Here is a 23169-nt window from a genome sequence, read left to right as displayed (position 1 = left end):
TGTTAACCGCCCGCGTCCAAAATTGAAAATGGCAAAATATTTAATTATTTTATTTTTATTTTGGATTTTCTCCTTTAAAATAACTTTAAATGACTTTTACTTGCTACTCTCTAACATGAATCATATCAACAATAATGATGAATAAACAAACAGCATAACTGCACCTTATACTATGTGTAAAAGTAAGCATAGTAATAAAATAATTAAATGCCGACTCCCGTCAAAACGGGTTGATAATTGGTTGTGATAACTAATACTAAATAAAGAAAATAATAGATAATTAATAATTAATAATTAAAAGTCACCTCGTCCTATTTTTAAAATCATGAACAGTAAACTCGGAATCAATTGTGAAGGGCCTAATATGGCTTTAATAAAGTGACAGTGGCGGTGCTAGGAATTTCAGGGGGAAAAATCAACCAATTTTGCCAAAATTTGCCACATTAAGTGGAAATTTGTGTAATTTTGGTTTTACTGGGGAGTTCTGACTGGGGTGGTGGGTGGGGTGGGGAGCATTAGCCCGCCCCCCCATACCCCTCGTGGTGCCAACACTGTAAAGAAATGAGGGTATCATACTGTTTTTTAATGTTCAAACAGAGAACTCCCATTTCAAGGTTACTTTTGTACATGTCATACACAAATTTCACCCATTTAAAACGGCCCTGATCTGGTAAAACGATCTATAACTTACAGCGATTTTAATTTCAAGTTAGATCATTTTACCAAATTAGGGCCGCAAAAACAAGGCAGCCATAGCATTCATGACTAGTTTGCTCTCACCTAAAAATATCTGTTATGATGCAGTCTTGTGATTTGACTTTAATCCTCTCATGTCAGTATGTCATGCATACATTGTACAACTTAACACACTGGGAAATCATTTTGAAGTGTTTTGTTGTGACTTTTCACAGCAAGTTGACTGGGTAGAGTTTAAATTACATAATACCGAAATCCAAAAGACTTGGATGACAAATATTTGATAAAATTAACAAAATGAGATTTCTTTTTTCTCTTTTGCAGTCATTACAGTTAGCTAGCAAAGACTTATCGTTGGCAGACAGTGTGTTAGATGATATAGTAAGAAAGGCTAAACCTTACTACCTTGAAGAACCAACAGTTAAGGTATGGATTCACAGTATCACTATGGACCACAATGGCCTCATCCCAATGACATAGTTCAATAACCTCAATTAAACAATCATAGAGCAAAATCTGACCTCAAGTTGCGGAGTATGAGTTTGTGTACCTAAATTTTCAAAGGTTATTCAATAAATGTTCAACTGTATTGGGGTTAAAGAAATGTGCCCTGATGAGCATGTTGTGGATCCTAGTGTATATGCAGCAAGTTGTTTGCCTGTGTATATATGCAGGCTCGTATGGGGGGAATTGGACTTTCATTAAAATCACGAAGATCCACTTTTTGGTATTTTCACAGTAAAATCTCAAACGTAGTAGAACAATTTACAAAAGGATAAGTTGTGTTGTGGAAAAGTTTTAAGGTTTTGTTGACCATTTAATGAACTTTCAGATTCAAATTTCACAGGGCCGTCAGCAACTGGAAGGCGGCCATGGCCGCCCACTTTTTGCCAAAAAAAAAAAAAAAAAAAAAAAAATTTTTTTTTTTTTTTTTTTTTTTTTAAAGAAAAAGATAAAGGTGTGGGTGGGTGGGGGAGCACTGCACGGTACCAGCCTCTCATCCTTGCCACCGAGAAGAAAATATTATGAAACAAAATATCAATGAGAAATAGTCATCAGATCATAGACTATTATAGTTTAGGGACACCTCACTAGACTCCATGTCTAGTCGATTTCTTCATTTTCAGGCTGGCCCGTGCAGCTCCTATCAATAATTATAATTGTTTTATTTTTTGTCCTAACCTTTCATTTAAAGAAACCCGTACAGGCTTAACCCTGAACTATACAAATCCTTGGCCCTCACCCAGAACCCCCCAGGTAAATAATCATTGGAAGAAAAATTAATTTCCCTAATATAAAAACTTTGGCTAATCTATTTTTAGTTTTATTATGCATGGATATGCAATTTGTGTTTTAATTAATTTCTTCAGCCTCATTTCATTGAACTTACCCGATTGATATTGCTAATAAAATAAAGGAGAAACCTTCCCAAAGAATTTTGGAAATACAAAAAAAATCTTTCATGCATGAATTTTCTTCTTGAATGCAAGAATAATTTTCTTGCATGTTTGCATTTTGTACTTGCATGCAAAAGCTTTATCTTGTGTGTTTGAAAACTAAACACAATACATTTTGTGTATGATGACCTACTTTCAAATTTCTTACATGCAAGAAAAAAGCTCTTGCAGGCAAGAAACATATTTAAACATGAACAATTTTCACCACATCATTCCAACATTCTATATCGGTATTATTATTTATTATGCTAACAATAATCACAATATCAGACAGTAATGTTTTATTGTTTAGCGCATTTGAATTATATGTGTGTAGTTCTTGCGTTAAGGTTAAAAACATCTAAATGAGATAGGCCAATTTTGACCATATGGCAGTAAAAAAAAAAGCGATACAAGTTTTGATACCCCTAAAACTAGTTTTTAGCACTTTATGTACATTTACATTCATACAAATGATGTGAGTAGTTTCAATTCACATACCGGGTTTTACGCACATTGTGTACCTCAAAATGCGAGACCCCCGCCATATGGCCGCCCCACTATTTCATACCTTGCTACGGCCCTGAAATTTCACAACCATAATGCTGACCATGTGGAATTAACTTTCAGATATCAAATGTGATTAATTTACAATGTAAAAGGGTGTGTTCAAGTTTAGTCTACAGCTTCTAGTACAGGTTTTTTATGTACCACCAGTACACAATTTTTTTCTAATACTAGTTTCAGTTTTCAGCTTATTGGAACTAATGTAATTGAAATTTTAAATGCAAAATTGTCGATGAATCATACACATTCAATCTCCTTACATAGCAAATTCTTATGGGGTGCATGTGGAGTACCTTGGGTACCTTTTGAGTGTCCATGGTGTTAGCCCTGATTTGTAGTATTATGGTGGTTTTTCAAGTAAGGAACCAGTCAGAAATTGTAGGCCCTACATGGGTGATGGTAGTTGAAGGCTGATACTAGGATCTGATCATTTTTGCCATCTTCTTATCTATGACACAAAGGTTAAAGCCAGGGCAGCTATATTTTAAAACTGTTGATTAAGTTCATCACTATATGGCCAACAATTCTGCCATTTTAGTTGACTAATAATCACCAAGTCAAATCAACCAGTAACCAGTTAACCAGTAATTGCTGTTCCACGCGTCCACACTTTCAAACACAATTAAGTTCGGTATAACATCACTCCCGATAGATCACTTCATCCCATTGGTTGTTTTTGCTGGGATTTGGCTGTTCCATCTTGCTACTTTGGACATGAAGGGGACACGTTGCACTCATTGGGGGAAATCACAAAACATGTCATAAAATAAATACCTCTTGGTGAAACAATTCAAAAAGTTCAATTTCTTATCAGGGGAGTAAATTCACAATAGTAAATAGTTACAAAAGGAAAAGCAAATTGGTGTTTTATATGCGGAGAAAATTGACTGGAACTGAAAGGCCCTGTACAAACCAATAGGGATTTTGTGAGGGTGTCCCTTTGACAGATGTGAGAAATGGGTAAGTGCAATAGATGGAACAGCCCCGATCGAGAGAATGTATTAATATTTTGCTTGCCCTTGCAATCATTATTGATTTCCTTTAGATATGATCATTATGTGTTATTTATGAACAGGATGTACAGGTCCATAACCATATTATGTGCTTGTTCTAACATGCAAATTGTCAAATATCTGAGTATTCATTTTTGAGCATATCTGGGAGTGCACCTTTAATGAACCAACCAACTGATCGAGGCAAATGAAATGAAGCAATAATGCATACCATAATGTCTTTGTCTGGGACATTGGTTTCACACAACATACATACAATGTATCACAATGGATATATGAGCAAGCACAATGAGTCACTTGTTTACCAAAATCTGTTTTAATTTTTCCCAAATATTCTTACTCATGTAATAAGCTTCCATCAAACTGGACTTAAAGCTTGTTAGATATATTTGTGTGTCTGAGTTGCTGAAAACGAATGAAATACAACAGAATATTATATTATACATATCCTTTGGCCATATAGCCTATATGACCTGTTACAGCGAAAGGTTTCCATAGGGTAGTATTTTGGAAATAGAGAATTAATATTAATTTACCAGACAATTGTGAAAATATGAAGCAAAAAACAATTGAATATTTTTACTATTTTCTTTTATATTTTGCACATTTTAATCACCAATACCTCAGAACTAGTCTATCCGACTTACGGTACCTTTTGCTGTATAAACGGGTCACATATACAGAAATCAATTTAAGTGACAAATGACTTGTTTGTTTGGTTATGTCAAATATTTCAATCATATATGTCTATTTTATCAATTATCAACATATGCTGAGTTAATGTTTTGGGTGGCAACAGTTTAAGTCTTTGTGATACGAAACATTTGTTACTGATGAATAGCTCGTTCATCATGGTCCATTTAGTCTATTTGCTACACATAGAAATGTTCTGAAAATGTTTTTTCAGTACCATCAAGGTTGCCACCACTTTTCAGCCAGAATTATGGGTCAAATAATAGAAAAGTCACCCAAATTTCCTCTTAACCATTGGTTTCTATGGGGCAGGACACTATCAGAAGTCTCAGGAGCCAATGTTGAAAAGTCGCCCAATTGTTTTCCATGAGACAGAAAATGGTCAAAAAGCGCAGGAAATATCTTCAAAAGTCACCCAATTGGGCTACAAAATTGCAGCATTAGCAACCCTGAGTAACATCTGTCAAGTCTAAGTATGATTCACGAGCATAGAATGTAACAAAATGTTTGATAGATGTTACCAAATGTTGGAATATATGTTGCATAAACATTTGGGGTATTTATATATTGTTATGACAGAACTGGTGCAGGTGATAAAGAATATTTGTTATTTTTAAGCATCTAAATATAAACATTTTTGCAAGGTTAACACAATTAATACATCACCACCATGAACAACATGCAGGTTTGCACTGTTCGGTGTCAATTAGGCACAATTTAGCATAGGCCCTATATTGACACTACAGGAAACGTAACATGTTATTATCAGTTAATTTGCACTATTACAGTTTACAAACAATATTCCTCTTTGGATACAGATGTATAAGCGACAGTGATACACAAGGAAGGGGTACTGCATGCTTTGCCCCTATACTGATTACATTGGTCACTGATTAACCCTTGATTGCAAACCAGATGATCTCATAGGCAGAGCTGTAGCCGGTGGGGTGAGGTTGGGTGAAGAAGGTTCAATGCGTGCCAACAATAAAAAAGCAAATTCAGATAAAAAAATCCATTTTTCTATACAAAAACATTGAAAATCAGTCCTTTTTTAAAGAAATATTCACAAAAGGTCCATTTTTTCAGTAAAAACATTAAAATCATGCTTTTGAAAGGAACATTTTCAAAAGTTCACTTTTTAGCCTGCTGCACAGTCAAAACAAATCCTAGAACTCATAGGCTTAGGAACTGGGGGGAGTTGTGGGCCTCAATAATTACAGATGACGTAAAAAAAATATGACCAGATGGCAGATACTGGGGAAAATACCCCCCAGGATAGGTCACCAAAATATTTTTGTTTGGTCAGCCCACAATGTTGAAAATCTTCCGAAGCCAATGTAGGTACAGGCCTCAGCTCAGGAGTTTATAATTATATGGAATGAAAATCTGTGCCTGTCATTGTCAAATATTGGTGGTCTGCCTTATTATCCTGTCCAAGAAGAATTATGGGCTGTTCCAGTTTGAATCCATACACCCCATGTAGAAGACATAACCTAATGGGTTTACCTGAATGGGTAACTCCATTTCAAATCTACAACCCCTGTGTGGGAGATTGAGGTCAAATCTTCCACAGGGGGTATGGATTTCAAGTGGAATATCCCATTATTGACCATCTTGATATCAAACCTGGACATATTGATTAATTGGTATCTTTTTACTGGTGTTCATTTCAGAGCCAAGTTGAATTAGTTAGCAGTACACTACAAGAATGCCAGTCAGATCTACAGGAAGTGACGGCATCGCTAGACTGCACCACCATACATCAGGACTATACAACAGCACTATACTCAGTATGCTATGATGCATTGTAAGTTGGTTTGTATGTATGTTTGTTTGTCTGTTTGTAAGGAGGTTCAACTTAGAATATCAGTTTATATTTGCAACATTGTCTTGATCATGCTTGATTAAGGGCTGGGGTATGAACGTTTGGACAGTATTTATTTTGGGACATCAGACATATCGAATTGCATTCTGAATACGAAGAATGTCATTCTGATATCAAATAATTTTGATTTTTGAAATTCGCAATTTGATACACATCTTATGGCAAATCATTAAAATTGATATTTTTGATATTTAACAGTACTTGAAGTAAACTTTATAAATCTGATGATTTATACTTAAAGTGTATGTAGGTGGGATGAAATGCGACGATCAATTGAAAATTTTGACCTTTCAGTATTGAAGATATGGATTTTTTCCCAAAACACCAAAAAAAATTAGGTCTTTTTGGGAAAAAATCCATATCTTCAATATGAAAGGTCAAAATTTTCAATTGATCGTCGGCTTTTCCTCCCAGCTAAATACACTTTAAGAATATATCATTAGATTTATAAAATTTACTTCGAGGACTGTTATATATCAAAAATTTGAAAAATATCAAATTTTTATAATTTGTCATAAAATTTGTATTATATCGTGATTTTCAAAAATGAAAATTATTTGATATCAGAAAGACATTATTCAGATTAAGAACACAATTCGATCGTCTGTGGTGCTCTCATGTCCCATAAAAAATACTGTCGAAACGCTCTAAACGCTCATTTCAGATCCCTTAAGTCATGGAGGGAAGTACCTGTTCATTGGAAAAAACCTTAGGCCAAAAAAAAAAAAAAAAAAGATTGTTTGCTAGTCCTTGTCCAGCTGACTGTCCCAAGTGTTCCAACTTGAAAAAAAATTGAATTTCTTTTTTTTAAACTATATTCATCAAAAATCTAGAATTATTCTGTCAAAAAAAATTGTCCAACATGAAGAAGCTCAAAAAAGTTCTTTCCTGTGATTTAAAAATCATGAAATTTATGTTTGCATGCCACAGTTGGATGCACCAATATAACACGACTGCAGGATCCTATCTCAAAGCATATGACCTACAGGTGCAATTCAGAGTTGGTAAAAATAAAGTGTTGTTAGAGAAGAATTAAATCATCAGATCGTGGTATAATGGTCACTTTTGGATTTAAAAAAACGAAGGGAAATAAACCCCAACAAAACACTTTTTACCGACCTTTCCATCTATAAAAAGTGGTCTATGGATAAGGAAACAATCCTTTTTGTGGCCTTATCAGAGGGAGCTTGAAGCAGTTAATTATTTTCTCTTTTATAACACAATTTCATCTCTTTTTTGGCACAATGTTACCTACAATATTGTTTTCCACAAATATTCTGCTGTCCTAATTGTGGATTTGACTACCCTGGCTTTGCTATATGGGACTTGCCTCTGATTTGAATAAATCTGAAGTAAAGAAAAAGAAGAGATTAAAATGAGGCAATTAGTCCAGTGGAAACTTACGCTCACCTAACTCCCAAAGGAACCTTGCAATGGTGTCATGTGTTCAAGCTTGAAATAAAACTTGATACCAAAACCTAGTAAAATCATCATGAAATTTAAATGTCAGCTTCCCCCAGGAACATGCCCATTTCTTTTTCCCATGTATTCATTTCCCAAAATTAGATTGAGATCTTGAACATACATGTCAAACATTCTGATGTAATAAGTTCATGTTGAGATCAACAGTCTTAATTGGTAGCCTTTTGATATACATTAAGAAAAAAAGTTTTGAAAAGGCTACTATCTTAAGAGAGAATCAGTTAACAAAAGTCTGCCAATGCCTTATTTGATCTAATTAACACCCCTCCACCAAATAAGCATCCCATAGACATTATTTCAATCAATAACTGTCTTATGGAATCTGGAATGAGCGTTTCGACAGTATATTTTGTGTGACATGAGAGCACACCAGACATATCGAATTGCATTCTGAATACGAAAAATGTCTTTCTGATATCAAATAATTTTCATTTTTTGAAATTTCATGATATAAATTATACAAATTTATGATAAATTATTAAAACTTGATATTTTTCACATTTTTCATATATAACAGCCCTTAAAGTAAATTTTTATAAATCTAATGATATATTCGTAAAGTGTATGTAGCTGGGAGGAAAAGCCGACGATCAATTGAAAATTTTGACCATTCATATTGAAGATATGGATTATTTTTCAAAAAGAGACCCATTTTTTTGGTGTTTTGGGAAAAAAAAATCCATATCTTCAATACGAAAGGTCAAAATGTTCAATTGATTGTCGGCTTTTCATCCCACCTACATAAACTTTAAGTATAAATCATCAGATTTATAAAGTTTGCTTTTAGTACTGTTAAATATCAAAAATATAAATTTTAATGATTTGCCATAAAATGTGTATTACATTGCGAATTTCAAAAATCTAAATTATTTGATATCAGAAGGACATTCTTCATTATTCAGAATGCAATTCGATATGTCTGATGTGCTCTAATGTCCCACAATAAATACAGTCCAAACATTCATACCCCACCCCTTAAGTCAAAGAAAACTAGCACCCCAGCGCAATCATGGCTTTTCCAATCTGTAAATATCAGATACCAAGCTCAAATAAAACTGGCATGTTTCGTTATAGACAATCAGCAGTCAGCATACATAGCTTTCCCAATCATTAAATGTTCAAATTACTCCCTCGCAAATGTAATAACTGTTACCATTTGATTTGGAACAGATGACCAAGCAATTATACTGACATTACCAAGAAATTAATATTTTCCTTTTCATGATAGAATGTTCCACATTTACAGGGACTTTTTAATTTAATTTTCGGTTTGTATTTCGTTGGCATGGGGTTGAATTGAAAGAGGCATTTTGTTAATGACTTAGCTCCTTCAACACTCTATCATGGTACAGAACATTAATTGGGCTGTTCCATTTAAAATTCATACTCCCCCTGTGGAAGATATTTCCAAAATCTTCCACAGGGGAATGTGAATTTCAAATAGAATGAACACATTAGCAGCTCCATTTGAATTTCATTCACCCTCTGAGAAAGATTCATTGAGGGAGGGTGTGTTTCAAATGGAGCTGCTAATGTGTTCATTCCATTTGAAATTCACACTACCCCTGTGGAAGATATTTCCAAAATCTTCCACAGGGGAGTGTGGATTTTAAATGGAACAGCCCATTAATTTTGATCAAGCTGCCAAATATTGGCGTCTTCATTTCAAGCAATCAGTTATCGGCTTGTATGTATGAAAGTGCCATTTTGAAAATGGACTATTCTAGTTGAAACACTTACACCCATATGGAAGGTGTCAGTATTATTTAATCTCCCACACAGGGGTGTAGATTTCAAATGAAGTCTCCCATTCAGGTAACTGCATTTGAATTCACCCTCCCTGTATGGGAGGTTAAGGTCATGTCTTCCATAGGGGTGTATGGATTTCAACTGGAATAGCCCAAAATAAAACAGTATAGGCCTCTCACACCACTGAAAAGTCACTGCACTTTGTCAAACATTGGACTCATTTTGCAAGTATCAAGGTGCGACTGTTTTTTTATGATACTTTCAATATTTTGTTAATTTTTACAGGCAGTTTTAGAATCTAAAGTGTTGCAGTTTACATTTCATGTGTTTAATGTTGATTGATCACTACTTAGACATTTTAGTGTATTCAATCAAGTAATAATCCCCCAAATTGGATGATGGTAAAAGCACTCACATTTTAGGATTTCAAGCGCCTTTAACTCTAACTTATTAAACTGGTTACTTGAGTGTTGTCTGTCGCTGCCTTACATGGTCTTATAGATTGTGTGCAACCTTGCCCCTGACAAGAGAGCTTGTGTTTTATATTGTGATATCTGAGAACAGAATAAATTGGAAATCCTGGGGTTGCAGGTTTCTTATGAAGGGAAAAAATGATGACATGTTCAAACTTGAAAGTTTTCCACTTCAGGGGATGATAGCCTTTTATGTGATGAAAGGAGATAAGTGGCCCAGCCGCCTAAGATTTCGGCAGATTGAGGTTTTGGGTTCAAACGTGTTCAACGTGGTATGCATGTAGGCTCTTCAGCCCTATTACCGCTCCACATCAGACTCCCTGTGGAGGAGGTGTAGCGACATCACTGTGCAGCAACAATATATAGAAGAGTCGGTCAAGAGATGGGCACTCTCTCTCCGGAAATTTTTAGTAATTTAGGGTTTTTCTGGGGAAACAGGGGGGGCAAGAGTTCTGACTGGGGCATTTGCCCCATGCCCCCCCTTCCGTGGGCGCCGCTACTGCAGGTTCGCCCCCTCCTCTTTTTTAGCCTCATTACATATGCAGCCCAATTGAAATATATAGGTCAATTAAGAATTACAATTTGACTACTTTAATGTATTACTATATAAGTCATCAGTCTTGTCAAGTCACTTTTCCCCAAAATTTGATGCAATCTGGCTAAATGTTCTTGTATCAGTTTTAAACTTATGAAATATTCAGACCCCACAAAGATTGTAGAAGTGAAATTTTTTGCAGAACATTAATTTTAGCACTCAACACAGCTACCCCGAAAAAAAAGCACAAATATTGTTTTAAAAATTTGCTAAGGTCTTTGTACAAAAACTCAGAAGCTTGAATTAAAGAACAAGTGAAGTAGTTCAAAGTCGACAAAGAACAAAAAATTATGTTCATGAAAATTACAATTTTTACAGTAAATATTTCAGGCGCTCTCATCACTTCATGTGATTTATGAGATATGAGCTCCAAAATGTAAATATATAGATTTATTAAAAGAAATATATGAATTGGTTCTTAAGGCAAGTCGGAGTGGTGCCTGAGCTATCGGTGTTTGTTCTCAGATATTGAGAAAAATAAAGCCGGCACTCATTCATGGGGAAAGGTATGGGTTTAATATGTAAGATCCCAAGACTCATTGCAATGGGTTTTATTTTTCCTCTATTTGCATGATTTTCTTAGGGAGGGGGGATAGGGAAAACTTTCGTTTTAGCCTAATATTTGTCATAACTCAATAATTGCAATAGATATAAATGTGAGGGGCTTCTTTGACTAATTGCCTATAAGATGAGTGGGCTATTCCATTAAAAATCCACACTCCCCTGTGGAAGATTTCTACAGAGGGAGTATGAGTTTTGATTAGAATAATTGGGTAACTTCCATTTGAAATACCCACTCCAGTTGTGGAAGACATAGGTAAAGCCATAATTCAGGGGGAGTATGGGTTTCAAAACTCTGACATATTATGTTTTTTAAACATAAAATATCTTCCACAGGGGTAGTGCGGATTTCAACTGGAATAGCCCATAGCCCTGCAGAAATAAACTTTATTATTTAAGCAAAATTACTAAAACTCTAAAAATTACTAAAGGCTCTGACTCGCCTTAAGAAAACTAAAAAAAACCAACCCAACTAGTTCATCAATGCAATGTAACCAAAAGTAGAACAAGTGATGAGGAAATTAAAGTTGAATAGCTGCGGGCAGAGAGAGTTGTGAAAAATAACATCTTATTTCAATATTTGATCTGAGTGATAAAAAATGTGATCACATTTTGCTTTTATTGGAATGTCAAATTTGATTTTATTCTGAAACAGAAATATTTCTATTCAATGGAATTGAAAGGGATAATAAAACCTGGCCCATTTAATGGAATTTTGTTTCTATTCTAATTGTCCTATAGTGCCTGGAAATGGAATAAAACAGTGGAAATGTAAATTTCTATCTTTCATGATTATTGTGTGCAAAAAGGTCACTGTTAAAACAGTTCATAGCAGTTCATTTACAAGAAATTTTACAAATGGTTCATAACATGTATTATTTTGTATTTATCAATATGTGATGTGTTTAGTGTAATTGTTTCCATATGAAGACTCGGTCCTGATTTTACGCTACAGAATACATAAATACGGATACGTCCGATACGACAATGAGGACTGGTTCTCTTTCTTCATGTTTTAATTGCGAAGGACTAAAAACAATTTGGAAATACAATTTGACATTCATTTATAGGGGGAGGGGGATAATGACAGACAACACAGCTCCAAAATGGAGAAAATGAGTCCTTGGTTAGAAGTTCATATACCTACCAACCAATACTGGCTGGAAATGAATTGAATGCGCACATATTTGTGTGTGTTTACTCATGTGTTTAAGATTTAATGACACGCAGGTGTTTAGTATCAAATTTATGACTCTTCGTTATACTAGGGATGTTGCGTTGCACAAGTAACAAATTTGCTTTCTTTTGAAATAAAGTGTGAAATGTTTCATGTGCATAAAAATGAATTTTGCAAAGGCAAGGATTCACAAATTAAAATGGGTTGCTTGTAAATTTATATTGTAATGAGCAATTGAGGAGTTTCAGAATTTGATAAAAAAGTTATAATACTGATAATGTGATTTCTTTCACATTTGTGAACATTTTCGTACCACAAAAGTATCAAGCTTCAATTTGAATAGATACATATTTCGTAATGAACTAAAAAAACTGCTTATTCATGTAAAATTTAAACAGCAATTTTATTCCAAAAGCAAAATCAGACAATAGGGAACATATCATGTAAGATGCAAGAATAGAAAATGTCTCCGAGACCTAGAACTGCCTATCATACGGTGATGCAGAATAATGCAAATTCATGTCACAAAAGGAAATCAAGGGTTTATTGCAACGAAAAAAACACCTATCTGCAATAGCTGCCAGGTGTCATATTTTTAATGTGTACAATATAGAATGCAGAAATTGTCAAAATGTCTATAGGACAGCTATTGCAGATAGGGTTTTCTGGTCTTAAAGCCTGAAATATATTAGACATCTTAAAACTGTGACATTTAAGACATAGCTAATGTACAAAGGGATCTTCATAATGCCAATTCATGCCAACAAAAAGTATAATGCTAGGATATCAAACATGCTCATCTATATAGGGCGGAGTTCTTTGACCCCATATACTTGTGCACATCATAGCATGACCTTTTAATGTTTAGGGTACAAAAACTCATACCCAACAACTTTAGGTCAAATTATAAGTATTAATTGATAATTGGGGATTACTGAACTATGTCACTACAACTGAGGTTATTTTGGATCATTTTGTACCTGTAGTCTGCAAACAGTAAAGTGACACAATATAGTTATCCTTCCTCGCCTTCCCTGTGAGTCATATATTATGAATTTGGAAGATTGATACTCAGGTTAACTAAGTTCATCATGCTATACCATGGTATTGACTTGTGGTTGGAAGATTCATAAAGGGTAGAAGGATTTTGGTATTTTGATTGAAATATTTTACATTTTTACTGACTTACATTTTTACTGACTGTACGAAAAAAGAACTTAACAAAAAATCCTTTTCCCCTTTTGTTTGTATGGAACATATGATATTTCATATTTGAAGAGTTAATACCATGCATGGAAAGCTAAATCCATATCTTAATTGGTACAAAAGCAGTATTTTCCTTCATGAGTGTACGTTATTTGGATATACCGTATTCGTTCCAATAAGTGCCCACACCCCAATAAGCGCCCACCCAGGGTATTTTCAATTTGCTAAAGGGTACCATTAAGTGACTGATAGATGTTGATACAGTGAAATAGCTGGAGGATTTGAAGTCCTGTGTAAACTTGCAATACATTTACTGCATCAGAAAAGCTACTAGAACATCTCGGGACCCTTTTATAACATAAATAAATTTGTGTATAATAAACGGCCCTTACGAAAAAATTAGGTAAACAAGGTAAAAAAACAAGCGCCCACCCTAAATGACTTTGTAAAGTGCCCTGGGCGCTTATTGGAATGAATACGGTAGTTAAATTGGAAGCTGATGCCATATTATAATTTCAAGGCATTTTTATTACTAGAACATAGCATTTTTGAGTATGAAAATTGATACCATATTGTATTTCTAAGATATTTTAATTCATTATTTACAGTTACATAATGTTGCAAAAACATCCTTTCAAGCCAAAAAAGCCTCAGAATTTTTGTGTAGTGAATTCGGAAGTTGATAATTCCAAGAGTAAGACCATGTTATTCTGTAATTCCTTTTTGTACATTCTGACATCCAACTCAAATTTCCTGCTATTTTGTAATATTCCTGTATGGGATCTATTTACTATCGGCAGGAATTTCTTGGCATTTTAATCAACGTATATTGTTTCTTTTCAGGACTGGTACCAGTTTATTATTGGCTGCATCCGTAGCAGCTGGCTTCCTACTTTTTATAAGTATCTTCTTTGCTGCAAATCTTGTCAAAAATATTGTAAAAAGGTAAGTGAATTACTAACCCACATTACCGAGCCTTGGAATAAGCAGGCACCAGGAGCAAATTTGCCTTTGTAAAGCCATCAATTGCTCCTGGTCCTTGTAAAATGCACATGAACCAGGAGCAATTTTCTAAACCAAATTGCTCCTGGTTCCAGTTTTGAGCTTGATGCAGTAGTGCTGGTATGATGTAATGTATAGGCAAAAAAGGAGTTACTATTTGAAAATTTCTTCGGAAATTGTTCCTGGTTCTTGTAAAACTCCAGTGAACCAGGAGCAATGTTCAAAAACAAATTGCTCCTTGTTCCAGTCCGCTTATTTCAATGTTCAAGGCTTGTACATTACTAGATACAGACAGCATAATAATTAAGGTACCAGTTACGTTCACTTCCTGTATATCCTAAACAAAGACAAATATGTCAAAATGAAAACCAACAGCCAATAGCTGTGCCCTTAAGCTATGATTGAAGACCTCATTTGTTGAAATCAGTTGAGAAGTAAATGGTGATCCAAATAACCCGTGGAATAATAAACGGTGATCGAAAAACCTAAGGAATAAACTTAAATCAAAAGTTGCATTTTAATGTTCTAATCAATGGAAAGCACGCTGCTAGTTCTCTTGTTTGAGAATGCTTTGCATACAAATAAAGAGGGTATACAATGGAGCAATCTGCTACTTTTGAATTTGCATCTTCTTTGGGATTTTGGATCACTGTGTCTTTATTTCTTTCCTGATTTCAACGAATGAGTTCATAAATCCAAGCTAAGATGCAGCTAATAATGGCTGCTGGCTCTAATTATGATATATCTGTCTTTGTTTAGGATATAAAAGAAAGAAATTAAGTGGTACAGTAATTCGTCTGCTGTCTGTATATAAATCCAGACTAATTGTGAATTTAAAGGCAAGAAACAATGGAAGAACACTAAAATGCATTAGTTGGCATTCATACGCTCTTGGAACCACGTACCTAATCAACAAAAATGTTTAGAAACATACAAAGAGTGTATTGAAAAATGTATTATTGCATTTCCAGTACTACGAACGATGTGTTTGAATGAGTTTGCATTGTGTAGGATTGATTCATTTTTGTTTGAGCTGGATTCTTTTATACTGCTCGAATTTTGCAATATTTTAGTACTAATACCGGGGTTTCTTTTGTCGTGTAGAATTTTTTTTCTACACAACTGTTTTTTCCCTGTGCTTGGAACTGGTGGAGGGAGAAAAGACATTCAGCTTTTCATATATAGACCAACTATCTTGGATTTGTGACCAAAACTTAGTCATTAGTATCATATTTCAATAATCTTGACTGCTCACATGTGAAAACATCATTCATTACACTTTTTAAGTACCCCTCCTCCTGTAAGAGAAGTTTATGCCAGAAATAATAATATTTTCACACTCATAGAATTCCTCCTACATGCACAGGCATTCAAAGAGAGGATGTTTGTGTATAAGTGTGTTTAAGTGTGTCTGTCCCGGCATTCAAAGCGAGGACACGAGTGAGTTTCACACTTTCAAAGTGAGGACATTTTTTCATCTATCTCTAAATTGGCCCAGCACATACAGAGGAAATCACCGTGACCCATACCTCCCCTATACGCCCTACAGTAAGAGTGTCATCCAGTGCACCTATTTACAAAGCGAGGACTGGGAGTTCATCCTCTCTATGCCAAAATGTCCTCACTTTGAATGTGGGAAACTATATAAATGACTTGACAATCGCACCCCCAACACACACACTATACTAGATTTCAAAATAAGTGGGCAATTAATTATATAACAAGACTCCTGGCTAGAATTGTCCACACACAGACGAATGTTGTTTGCAATTCCATAAATCCGTCATATTTTTGGAATTTCCTGTTTTTGAATTGTACTTGTTTGCATCGTGAAATTAAGCTCATAATCCTGAATAGGGATTTCCAATGGAATATCTCAATTAATGTCATTGCACATAATAACATAATAAAAAAATTGGTTATTCTATATTTGTATCATGCACTTTGCATTATCATGCCTCTATAGTGATGTTTTGATAACATTGTACTTGTGTGGTATCGGGGTAATAAATTCTTACTTGATTCAATTTCAAAATGCTATATGAGACTCAACATATCTGGTATGATATGTGAATTGATATCATAGCCAAGTATTTTTTGTGGTTCATTTTCTATGATGGGTGATTGTTTTCTACTAACATACACACACCAGGGTCTTAGCTAGCCACCTGTTTGCCCGTCATAGTGGACGGGCAGTTTGCTCCTCGGACAGGCATGATGAACAACTTTGAAAGATGCTAAATTCTAAAAATAATAATATTTGTTCAAGTTCTGCAGCGCAAAACAAGACCAAACGAATGAATCAAGGCTGTGGCAATACCTCTACTTTCATTTCCCTGGACTGACTGAACCCCAAAGAAGGTGCATATGTCTAGTTTATGTTTTCAGGGTCAAATTTTTGGACAGGCAGTTTTGGAGAAAATTACAGACACTTGTCAAATCCTAGCTAAGACCCTGACACACACTACATCAAACATGTTTCACTGCATCTTTAGAACCAATACATATAATGTAACTTAATCATGATCATAATCTCCCGAAATTGGCCATATCTCTAGCTGGTAATTTTTGGCTGTCGAACTTTGCCTATTTCTTATGCCTACATTTGCTCTTTTTGTCCCTCCTGCATACTGTCTAGTCTGTATTTTACTTGTTTCCCCACATCAAGTTGGTGTACCTTGCTCTTTTTCTTTCCATATCTCTAGCATCAACTTTAATTAACCATTTACTATTTCAGAAAAATTGATTATGAGGTAGACCAAGAAGATCCCTTCCTACCACCTAACAACCCAACCCTAGAACGCTTTAGACGGAACGAAGACATCAACAGACCGTACCGGCGTCCTGATACATCACCAGGACCAAGGTTATCATATCAGGGCTCTGTACAAGGCTATGGGTAAGATGCTGTAAAGATCATTTGTATTTGCATGCTGTAGTTTAGAATAATAAACACATCAAAAGAGAAAGAAATTTTCACTAATTGGATGGGCATAAGTTTGAGTACACACTGACCGCCACTTACTTCAAGTGAGTGTAACATACCTATAGGTAAATTATGTAATTCTTGGCCAAGCTCGAACCTACCTGTTGCATCCGTGTAGCGTACTAAGCATTACACAGTGTAAGTCGCGTGCATGCAAACTTCTGGACTGTGTTATACACATGTGTGTTTATTGCGGTAATACAAAGTGCGGAGTATTCCAACTTGGCCAAGAATTACCTGATATAGACCTAATAGCTATGTAATTTATCACAGCATAATTTATTTGAATTTGCAACTTGCACCAAACTTCATTCAGTCATTAATTTCTCGGATCATTCAGATTTGTTTTTACATAAACTTGATAATGTACTGCAGCTAACAGAATTCTCCTCTCTGTCATATCAGTTTTATTGGGCTATTCCAGTTGAAATCCACACTACCCATGTAGAAGATTTTGAAAATATCTTCCACAGGTGGAGTATGTTTTTCAAATGTAATTGGTCACAGTTAGTCATTTTGAAACCTATTCTCCCCCTATATCTTCCACAACTGGAGTGTGTATTTCAAATGGAAGTTATCCAAGTGTCTATTCTATTTGAAATGCTTACTCCCTCTGTGGAAGACTTCAGCAAAATTTTCCACCGGGTAGTGAGGATTTTAAAATGGAATAGCACATTTCTTTTATTTAAGTGTGTTCAGAGTTTATGCCCACCCAATCCTGTGGCGATTTTCTTTTTTTGATGTGTTTATTTAAGCTGCATTGCAATAGTTGAGTTGACCTCAATGTTTATCAACAAAGGCAAGGGACATATCAATATGCTTGAGCGAACTGCATATAACCACTATAGTGTTCAATAGCCTTATTGTGAGGTGGCAGGAGGTTTAAAAGCATGGGCCCTAAACAAACTATGATGTGTGCGCATACTGCCAGGCAATGACCTCACAAGTCAACTCATCTATAATTTGGTGACATAGAGTCAGACATAATATTGATATAAGACTTTAACGATATCCTCATACCAGGGTTACCACACCAGGACCAAGATTGTCATATCATGGTATTGTACAAGGCTATTGGTAAGATGTTGTTAGTTTGTATGCATGTGCATGCTTTAGTTCCCTCTTAGTTTACACAGATATTTATAGCGGAACACTTTTGACATATTCAAGATTATTTTCTTTTACCAAGGCTAACTGGTTAACTTTGGTTAAATCAATCAAAAATCAGTCACAGTCAGTGACTTTGAATTGAATTTGAACTGATGTTTACATTGGGCTATTCCATTTGAAATCTACACTATACCTCTCTGTGGAAGATTTTGGAAATATGTTCCACAGGGGGAATATGAATATTAAATGGAATTAGTACATTAGGCAGCTCCATTTGAAACTCACCCTCCATCTGTTGAAGATTCAGGTTGAATCTTTCTCAGAGGGTATATGAAATTCAAATGGAGCTGCCTAATGTGCTAATTCCATTTAATATTCATATTCCCCCTGTGGAACATATTTCCAAAATCTTCCACAGAGAGGTATAGTGTAGATTTCAAATGGAATAGCCCATTGTCAGTGGCATAAGGAATCACAATCTCTGATTAATGTTGGCACCAGTAGCTATTCCTAATATCCTGATCTGGAAGTAGAGGGAAGAACTATTCTGTTGGTCGGCATGACGTCACTCATGCTAGTAGATCACTTCATTATAGCATTGGTGGTTTTTGCAGGGATTTGCCTGTTCCATCTCGTGCCCTTGCACTCAATGCAGGGGGAAATCACAAAGCATGCCATAATTCCATAAGTTCAATTCCTTATCAGATGAATAAACTTCTAATAATTACAAAAGAAAAGGCAAATAGATTTTTTTCTATGTGGAGAAAATTGACTGGAACTGAAAGGCCCTGTACAAACCAAAAGAGATTTCACGATGGTGTCCCCTTTTAACAGATGTGAGAAAAATGGGTTAAGTGCAATAGATGGAACAACCTCGACCGAGAGAATTCTGGTGAAGTCAGGCACTTATGCTATTTTAGGAAGAGTATTTATAGTCCAGCCTGTGAACAGGGGCTACTATGCATCATAAGTCCTTCAAATCATTGGAAGTACATTCCGACAATAACTTTTAATATATTAATCCTGTGGAAGTATTACACTGAGTTTTGGAACTGGGATGCATTTAGGACTATACGATACGTCATCAATGTTAATGAAACATATACTCTGCGACCTTTAGCCCACATCCTTCACCACTAATATTTGTTTTCATGTGTATTTTGAAATCACCAAGTCCTTTGTTGCAACAAAACACTTACACATTTGATAGTTTAGTAGTTAAATGTGGAACTAACTTTCGTTATAGATGAGATCTAACTAGAAAATGGGTCACTGCAAGGATAATAGTCGTCTTTATTATTATCATCAAACCCATCACCATCATCGTCATCATCATCCTCATCCTCCTCATCCTCCTCATCATCAAGAACCGGCATTACCAACCATTGTCAACAACTTTTCAACACAGAGCTAGCCCTGCTCTCTTTCTCTCCCTATGGCATGATTCTGTTCTACTTGTTTTTTAATTTGCTGAAATAAGATTTGAACTGAACTAAACTGAACTGAACTGAACTAAAGTAAAGTTTTCAATTGCAGCCTATACAGGACCTTAATTTTGAAGTTTGTCGTACATCAGCACAGTGGACAAGTAGTTGCTGAGCACAGTGGTTTTGTAAATTCTATGAAGACACTTCAGCTCCGTAACCATTAAAACATCAATGTCAGAAATAATGGTGTCAAAACTGTTAAAAATACAAAAGCTGACATGGTAGTATTTCCAAATTATGCTATATCATTTTTCACCCTGATGTGGCAGTAGCGTAAGTGCGCATTTCATTGGACAGCTTCAAATCGCTAGCGTTCGCTCATAGCACAGACGAACAAACGCAAGCGCTTAAAGGTGCGTGCGCGAAACAGCTGCTTCAACGCGTTGACGTCACTGCCGCACCAAATCGGGATGAAAAATGGTTTTCAGGGTTTCACAGCATGATAAGTACACATCTACATGACAGTTCACATGACCAAGATAATAATATTAAAATTTGCACAGCACAAGGCCCAGCCACCATTCTTCTTTGTTGTAAATATAAGATTGCAAAAATGAAAATGAAATTGATATGATGTCGTACCTGATATAGGGATATCTTTGAAAAGGTTATCATTTGTACTGGTACGAATAGTTGGGCTCTTCCAGTTTAAATCCATACACCCCCTATATGGAATACATGACATTAATAACCCTCACAGGAGTGTAGATTTTGATTGGAGTCACCCATTCAGATAACCCCATTTGAAATTCACACTCCCTGTGTGGGAGATTAAGGTCATGTTTTCCATAGGGGGTGTATGGATTTCAACTGGAATAGCCCATTTAAAGACACCTGTAAAAAAGGGGGTATTTTGGTTGACTTTTTCCTTAGCTTAAATATTGAGCAGAGGTTTCATTTTGTCTATACACATTTGGTACATGGGCTACGCTACGACAGACCTGTTACTTCTGTTGGAAGTCACTATGGACCACAATGGCCTCATCCTAATGGCATAGTTCAATAACCTCAATTAAGCAATCATAGTGCAAAATTTGACCTCAAGTTACAGAGTATGAGTTTTTGTACCCAAATTTTCAAAAGTCATCAATGAATGTGCAAATGTATTGGGGTTAAAGAAGTGTGTCCCTGATGGATGAGTATGTTGTGGATCTAGCCTTACAGTCACCTAGCAGGCTAATTAAGTCTAATGTCTTCAGCCCCTTGTGTCCTTCAGAGTTGCTCCTAATTTTTAAGGACAACATAATCATGCTGTATTATATAGACCTGCTTTCCCTTCCTGCCGCTCCCGATAATGACTGCAAATCTGTAACATATCTAACGAAATATTTTGTTCTTTGTTTCAAATCGGAAATCCCCTAACATCATGAATCATTGCCACAAGTTTATGAACAACACTTAAATGTCATACGCATATCATTTCCTGTTTCATGTTACAGTTCTGACAACGATGCTAGACCACAAGGACCCCTCGGGACCCCAGCAGGGTACACAGCTGGTGCAAGAAGTAGTTTTGTTGACGACTCACCTCTCATGACATCGGGTGGCTTTGAATCACCGCCTCCTTCGGTAAGTTGATTTTGTCACTTTAGAAAGGACAGTTCTCTGGTGTATGCACTTTGACTCATGGGGTAATGCATTGTTTAGCAAGTGTATACACAAAGTGTTTCACAGTAGACAGTAAGGGGACATCCAAAAGATTGATGAAGCTCTATAAATATAACTAGCTTTGTTTCGTAGCTGACTCCTCCCTCCCCATCTGTAATGAAACCAGTAGTGGGTAAGAAAAATTGATGTATTTTACGAACATAGTAGATAGGTTATCGACATTTGTAGCCCTCTCCCTCCCTAACGAAACTAGTTTTAATTAATAGGACTTCATCAATCTTTTGGTTTGCTCCCTGAAAGTAGAAGTATTTTTTTTTATAGAAACATATTTTACTTGTGCACACATGCAATTGTTTCTTATTTTTTGGGTTACTTTCAAAAAACATTGTTATTTTCCTTCTGTATGAAGATAATATTCTGTCCAAATGATTGTGTAATTAAAAAAAAATTGAACATTGAGTAGCATAAAGGTCAATGAGAGTAGGCTCATTTGACTTCCAGGTTTATTGGGCTATTCCATTTAAAATACATACATGGTACACCTCCTATGGAAGACATGATCTTAATCGCCCACACAGGGAGTGTAGATTTCAAATGGAGTCACCCATTTGGGTAATCCCATAAAGTCACACTACCTGTGTGATATATAAAGGTTGTGTCTTCCATGTGTATTGATTTCAACCGGAATAGCCTGTTTTATTTTCTGTATTTATCATTGAAATAGAAGTTGACAATCGCACAAATTGTGAGCAATTTAATATAATATGGAACATTCTCAAGAGACATGGGTTGACAAATGGGCAATTTATTGCAGAAGTGCAAATGCTTTTCTAAACTTAGTTCATTATTATTTTGTGCCTTTACCACCGGCGTGTCCAGGATCTTTTCCTGCAGGGGGCTTTCAGAGTTATGCGGGGGGTTTAATAGCTAAAATCGCCAAAAAATGGTTAATTTTACATGATTTTTAACCAAGTGCGGGGCTGAAGCCCCAAAGCACCCCTGAATACGCCACTGTTTACCCTCCCTCAAAGATGGAGAAGAGTAGAAAAAAGTGTGTATGATATGACCATAAATTCATGTATTGATGAATAATAATGTGTTTTGTGTGATTGCATGAGTAAGTTTGGAAATATGGCCTCACCCTAATTCAGGAGTATCATATACTAACACATAATGTAGGTTATCATTTTGGTTTTGCTTAATGTGGATGTGAGCCTTGTTTTATATACCTGCAGTGCCAATATGGTATAATGGTAAAGGGTCTATACATTTATAGGCCTATATGTTGGGGTAAATTGTTTAAGGCTCTGAATTTGGTTAAGTGGCTTAACTTGCAGTGTTCTTCCAGACCTGGGATTTTGTGTAGCATAATTGGTCATGTGTGCAAATGAAGGATAACTTTGTAGTTTGAAATGAGAGAGGTGGAAAGCTCCGTGCAATGTC

At 35.6% G+C, this 23169-nt stretch overlaps 1 protein-coding gene across 1 annotated transcript in view; it reads left to right on the top strand.

The window, feature by feature from the left end:
- Positions 1 to 23169, top strand: part of LOC140163549 (protein tweety homolog 1-B-like) — a 141563-nt gene that overhangs the window by 113308 nt on the left and 5086 nt on the right. The window contains exons 10-15 of the mRNA XM_072186863.1: positions 1021 to 1122; positions 6079 to 6212; positions 14377 to 14478; positions 17273 to 17434; positions 18545 to 18598; positions 21558 to 21687. Of these exons, the coding sequence (XP_072042964.1) occupies positions 1021 to 1122; positions 6079 to 6212; positions 14377 to 14478; positions 17273 to 17434; positions 18545 to 18598; positions 21558 to 21687 (684 nt within the window). The remainder of the gene's footprint in view (positions 1 to 1020; positions 1123 to 6078; positions 6213 to 14376; positions 14479 to 17272; positions 17435 to 18544; positions 18599 to 21557; positions 21688 to 23169) is intronic.

Source organism: Amphiura filiformis, chromosome 11 (assembly GCF_039555335.1).
Source record: "Amphiura filiformis chromosome 11, Afil_fr2py, whole genome shotgun sequence".
Lineage (NCBI taxonomy): Eukaryota > Metazoa > Echinodermata > Ophiuroidea > Amphilepidida > Amphiuridae > Amphiura > Amphiura filiformis.
This window is presented reverse-complemented; position numbering and strand designations above follow the sequence as displayed.